The sequence below is a fragment of the Haliaeetus albicilla genome, chromosome 8 (assembly GCF_947461875.1).
Source record: "Haliaeetus albicilla chromosome 8, bHalAlb1.1, whole genome shotgun sequence".
Taxonomy (NCBI): Eukaryota; Metazoa; Chordata; class Aves; order Accipitriformes; family Accipitridae; genus Haliaeetus; species Haliaeetus albicilla.
The window spans coordinates 37894087-37900086 of record NC_091490.1 but is presented as its reverse complement, the minus strand read 5'-3'; the positions used below and the strand labels follow the sequence as shown (position 1 = coordinate 37900086).

At 57.0% G+C, this 6000-nt stretch overlaps 1 protein-coding gene across 2 annotated transcripts in view; it reads right to left on the bottom strand.

Moving 5' to 3' along the window:
• Positions 1-1328: 1328 nt before the first annotated feature.
• The window catches only part of TMEM121 (transmembrane protein 121), a 37226-nt gene continuing 32554 nt past the window's right edge, over positions 1329-6000 (bottom strand). For both annotated transcript variants that reach the window (XM_069789912.1, XM_069789913.1), the window contains one exon: positions 1329-4084. In XM_069789912.1, the coding sequence (XP_069646013.1) occupies positions 2511-3449 (939 nt within the window). In that variant the 5' untranslated portion in view covers positions 3450-4084 and the 3' untranslated portion in view covers positions 1329-2510. The remainder of the gene's footprint in view (positions 4085-6000) is intronic.

Here is a 6000-nt window from a genome sequence, read left to right as displayed (position 1 = left end):
CAGGGGCTGAGGGCAGCCCTTCCCCAAGGACACCCCTCTCCACAAAGACGACAACCCCATGCCAGCCGTGGAAAGCGGGGTCTTGCAGTCTTGGGGAGAAGGTTGTGGGGACTCCTAAGCCTGCTTGGAGGTTATGGCACCAGGAGGATAAAGCACTATTCCCTTTCCATGCAGGCTCCATCCAGGGAGCACAGCCAGACATCCCCCCAAGCAACCTTAGCAACAGATCAGGCCCAAGGGAATATTAACTTATTCCAATATAAGGCATGGCTGCAGAGCTAGCTATCAGGCTGCGACAGAGCAAAAAAATACAACAACCTGTCAGAGTAACCTCGGAGTAATTTATTTTATCCCCAGGATAAAGTACCGCTGCGGGTGCAGGCTGCTGCTGGGCGCAGCACCTGCAGGTTTTCCTCCGCTCGGTTCTGGGGAAGAGCTGTAAAACAAAGGCTCATAAATTAATTACCTAAAAGAGTGGCAGAATGTTATTAGATACTTGGGAGTTAATTGTACTGATGGTAATCGCATGTATTTTAATGGCACCAGTAGAGATGTAATATGTAATTCCATAGGTATTCCAGAATAATTTAGCAATTTAATTAATTTCTGCTAATACCTTTTAAATCACCTGCCCTCTTCCTCTCATGTTCTCTGAGGGAAAGGAGGAAGAAACTTTTCCAGTTGGCTAAATCTATTGCAAACTCACTTTTGTTGGCAAAGATATCATTATATTTCTCAGCGGATTTATTCCTGGTAGAGAAACCCCCCAAGGTCATCCTTGGGCGACAGAGCGGCCAAGCAAGGCTGTGATAGCCTGCTCCTAAATTTGGAAGGCTGGATCAGGGCTGGGTGAAATGTTTTGGACAGATCATGATGGGCTGAAAAGATGGAGACTAAAATGATTTGTGGATTTAGGTCAAATTCAGTGAGCAGAGCCAGGAGAAAATGTGGAAGAGAAATGTAAACAGCATCAGGCATTTTATTCTGTCTCCGCAAAACAAAATGTTTGGTTTAGAAAAAGCAAAAATATCCCGTTTCAGCATGTTTGAGATGCAGCTTTTCTGCTTGTCTCCTCGCGCCACCCCCCAGGTGCAGGCAGCTGAGAGGTGCCCAACCCCTGGGGCAGCATTTCAGCTGGAAAAAAATGATTTATTTGCTTTCTGTGCCCACCGCTGGATGAGTGCAGGGCAGAACATCTCGGGAAGGCACTTGGGGATCCAGGGGAGGTGGATATAGGAGGAGAGAAGTGATTTGGACCATACAGGAGCTCATCCCCAAGCTGCCCCCCTCCCTCCCCGCGCTGGCAGAAAAGAGACCACCAGAAGCCATTGCTCTCACGGGGCTTTTATTGTCCGGCTGGCCCTCGCCTCCCACCCCACTGCCCACGGGCAGCCGAGCCCCTCGCCACAGCACCCACCGGCGGAGGAGACCCCTGCCCAGCCCCGAGCCCAGCCGCCTGCCTGGGGCAGCACATCCTTCCCAGCTCTTTTTGGGGATTTTTTTTTTTTTTTTTTGGAAAGATTTTATTTTAAAAATATAGTAGCTGTGGAAAGCAGCCCTCTTTATAAACGCTCGATGCCGGAGTGAAATGCATCGTCGCCATCCTTATTACTAAGCCCTCCTGGGTGCCCGTGCCTGCCTGCAGCGGTGCCCGTGGGGCCAGGGTGGCTGTACCGGCTGCCGCAGGCAGGGAGGTTTGCAACGGCAGGGAGAGAGACAGAGAGACCCTTCTAAAAATAGAAATATTGTGCTGAGTTGTTTGGACTGAACGAAAGACATAAAACACCAGCATTAAGGTTAGCTTTAGCTTGCCAAATATTGCTCCCGGCAGAGTCGGCGTAGCGCGCTGGTGGAGGCGCAGTCCCCCTCGTCCCGGGGCAGGGGACCCGTGCCGGCCCCTGGCCCTGCTCCTCGCCGCAGGGCTTGCTGCTCTCGCCCACCGCTGACCGCAAGGACACCGGCCCCCAGGGCAGCCCGGGAGCTCCCGGGAGCCGTTATAAATATGAAACTGTAAACACAACCATTGGAGATAAGAGACATCTACAATCACAGGGTTTACTGGTTCAAATGTCCCACCTTCCCCCCCTCCCCCCAACCCGTACACCTATGACCCTGTCCCCACTCCATAAAAAGGTCTCCAGTAACAAAATCTTCATTCCAGGCTTGGAGTAAAGGTGAGGTGCTCGAGGAGTAAAAAGGGACATTGCAACCTTAGTGGTCTTTGCTCAGGAGGGGAGATGGTGGCAGGAGGGAGAGAGAGGGTTAGCTGGTTCAGGTCCTTTGCAAGTTCATTTGGTTTGTCTGGAGGGCTCCTAGGGTTATACCTGAGATGAAGACGTCTAGGGGACACTCCATAGCTCAATTAAAACATGGTCGGTGTTTTGTGCCTAGAAGAGCCCTCGCTGCCAGGATTTTGTCCGTGACGCTCGCCCCGTGCAGCAAGAGAGCAGCATCCCTCCTCCGCTCGGCGCGGGGCTATCTGAACCAACGCTCGGCTGGGGGGTGATCCCTCATGTGTCGAGGATCTCGCTGGTGGGCGACGGCTCGTGGGGGATGCCCTGCACGCTGTGGATGGTCTGGTTGTGGGAGAGGGAGTTCTGCTGGAGCTCCAGGGCGATGGCATTCTGGGGGAACTCCTTCACCTGCCGCTTGTACTCGAGGAAGGTGCACGCCTTGGTGGCGATCGCGATGATGTTCTTGCCGATAAAGATGGTGGAGACCCTGCTGTCCTGGAACAAGACCATGTTGATGGCCCGGATGAAGATGGTGACGATGTTAATAGTGACCAGGCTGAGGACGGGGTAGAGCATCATTTTTTGCGGGGCAATGTGCTCCCCTTGCATGCTGATCTCACTGAGGGACACGCAAGGCAGGATCAGGAGGAGTATGTAGCAGTAGAAGAACATGAGCCCCTCTGCCCAGATGGGCAGGCCAGTCCTGTGCGGCTCCCACAGGTTGGCCTGGATGTCCAAGATATCCAGCAGGTCGAGAGCCACCCAGAAGAGGCGACCCCGCAAGTCCTCTTTCTTCCGAAAGGTCCGTATGTACTCCATGCTGTCCAAGGCCACCAGCACCAGGTAGAGCCCCGGCACGCAGATGGAGAGGAGCAGGGTCAGGGCTTTCCTGGCCACCGTCTCCAGGTTCTTCTTGTCCGCTTTGTAATTCTGAAAGATGAAGTACAGCTTGATCTCCAGCACGAAGATGTAGAGGAACCACAGGATCATGGCGTAGCCCCTCTTGGCCGTCTTCACCTCCGCCCCCACCCACACCGCCACGTAGCGCAGCACGATGAGGAAGCAGATGTCCCCCACCAGCACGATGATGCAGACGCCGATCTTGCGGGGCCCCTGGTTCTGCTCCACCAGGTAGGCGTCCATAAAGGCCATGCTGGTCATGATGACGATGGTGGTCAGACAGACGTGGCGCTTGTCGGGCGGCGGCAGCACCATGGTGAGACGAGCGGTCCTCGCTCCGCGCCGGCACTAGGGGAGCGGTCCTGCCGCCGGGGCACGGGGAGACATCTGCGGCAAGCCCGGGCACCAAGGGCTGCTCCGTCCCCTAGCCCCAGGAATTGGTCCCTGGAGAAGCAGCGGCTCAGCTGGCAGCCCCGCTCTCCTGGGGCTCTGGGCTGCCCCTGCAGACCCTGTCCCCGGCTCTTCGCCCTTCGTTGGCCGTGCCCCGCAAGCACCACGGCTCTGCCCCCGGGCTGGCCGAGCAGCCCAGCCCCAGGCAGCCTCTGCCACCAGCAGCCAGGGCTCACAGAAGCGTAGGGCCTCCTCCAGGGATGTCCCTCCTCCGTGGCGGGTCCCCCATTGTTGTCAGGGTCTCCAGTGATCCTACAGCACTGGGCTCCGAGCCCCAAATCCTGGTACGGATCTCTGGAAACGCAATCGGTGCCTGGGCAGCAGGCAGACCTGGCTGGCAGGGCAGGAAGGGGAGCTCTCCTCTTCCCAGTAAGACCCCACGCTCCTCCGGGGTCTGGGGGGGTCGCGCTGTGTCCTCACGGGGAATCACCTTCACACCTATCCCCACGGGGCCGTGCTGTGCTCCTGCTGCTCCCAGCTGTACACGCATCCCTCCATCCCTGGAAAAGAGAGCAGAGAATGAGCGTTAGTGTCCCTCCACGTGCTGGCCAGGGGATGACAGCCCCCCTCAGCTCCTACCACACTGCAGCATGAGCTGGGCTCCCACCAGGAACTGTCCCACTGCCGGGACACCCACCACCGTGCCCTGTGTGTGGCTTAACACAGAACAGCTTTTTACTGAGGATGAACACAGCCTAGGGTGTCCTGCAGGGAAACGTGGCGTGCTGCCCTTACTCAGGCGCTCTCCGTCCAAAACTCCTCGGCAAGTTCAAGCCCTGGGTGCTCCTGCAGAGAAAGCAGGAGCGCAACCCAGGTGGAGACAGGTAGATCCACGAGTGTCCCCTAACACTGCGAATTCCCACTGGGGCTGCGGCACCCCCAGCTCCGGGTATCCCAGCCCGGCTGTGTCCCAGCTGCAGCGGGGAGAGGGACCCACACGCTCTGTGGAGGTCCCAGCCTGGGGGCAGTTCTGCTAAATTACGGCCCTGGGGTTTTACCAGTTACTGAGGAAAGGAGCGCTCAGCTTCCAGCGAGGAATAAATAAAGGTGAGCTCTCCGGAGAGGGCTCTGGGTTTTTTTTTTCTCACCGCTCGAGCAGCTGACTGATGGGGTGTGAAGAAGCGCTCGGCACGACAGGCTGCCAGACCCCTGCCCGTGGCTGCAGCAGGGGAGGGGGTAAAGCAGCTCGCAGGGTGAGGGGCACGTCCCTCCGCCAGTAGGGGTGAGGTTAGGGCTGGCACACGGGGCTTGGACTGTCCCCAGCATGGCAGGGGAGGGGGTAGCAAAGCTGTCCCCGGCACGGCATGAGGTCCCAGCACGCCATGGACAGCTATGCCATAGCAGCTCCCTGAGAGGAAAGTGCTTGACCCCACGGACCCCCCTATAGATCACCCCATCTCATCCTGCGGAGCCTGGCCACCACGGTCACATCTGTCCACGGATCCGCGTCTCTCACGCAACCCGCACTTCGCCAGCCCTCGGCACCGGTCGGTGGAAAAGATAACATCTCCGGGGTGACACAGCCAGGCTGCTGGGACTGAGAGCGTTCCTTACCCAGCCCGCCGGGGTTAGGCTGAGCCTAGACCTGGGTTTGGAGGGCTGCAAAGGTGCTGAGCCGAACCCCGCACATGCATGCAGTTTGGCTGCCCATTCCTTGGGGCCGGGGGGCATCCCTGCTTGCAGGAGGGGGACCAGGAACCGGGGAGAGCCCCGGGAGCTGTCGGAGGGACTCGGTGCCAGAGCCCACCCGGGACTCGGTGGCACTGCTTCTACTCCCCACCGGCTGGCTTAACAAGGACACGCACGAATCTGGGCTCTCTCATCTTTTAGGGAGAGAGACAGAAGTGGAGGTTGAAGGGAAGAAGCCAAGCCTAAGGAATTGTAAGCCATTAAAAACCTGTCCTACTTTGCACAGGGAAGTGTATTGCAGCTGCTTATGTTTATGGAGCCTCATTTAAATAAAACCTGGATTCTCTCCTGCTTCAGGGAGAGAAGAAGAACAAAGAAGAAAAAGTGGGAAGCCAGATGAGTCAGAGCCAGCCCTGACATGTGCTTGAGTAGGTGGACACCAGGGATGCACGTACCTGTGCCCTGGTTCCCAAAGGATGTGGCAGGCAAGGACGTGGTGCTCAGCAAATGTTAGCAGGGAACTTAAAAACTGCTGCACCAGCCGGGACCCCAAGGCTGCTCTTCTGAGTTCACTGTTAGACTCGTGCACAGCAGGGAAAACCGGTGTGTTAAAATAATTGCTCAAGCACGAATTGCTCGGAAAGAAACCAAAAAGATGGGGGCGGGGGTTCACGTGTACCCCTAAATGGTGCTTCCCGGGCAAGACGCTCACTGCAGCCCCGCTCTAACCAGCACGGCTCTCTGCGACGTCTTGTAGCTGCCGTTTAGGGCTTCAATTTGTTCTTTC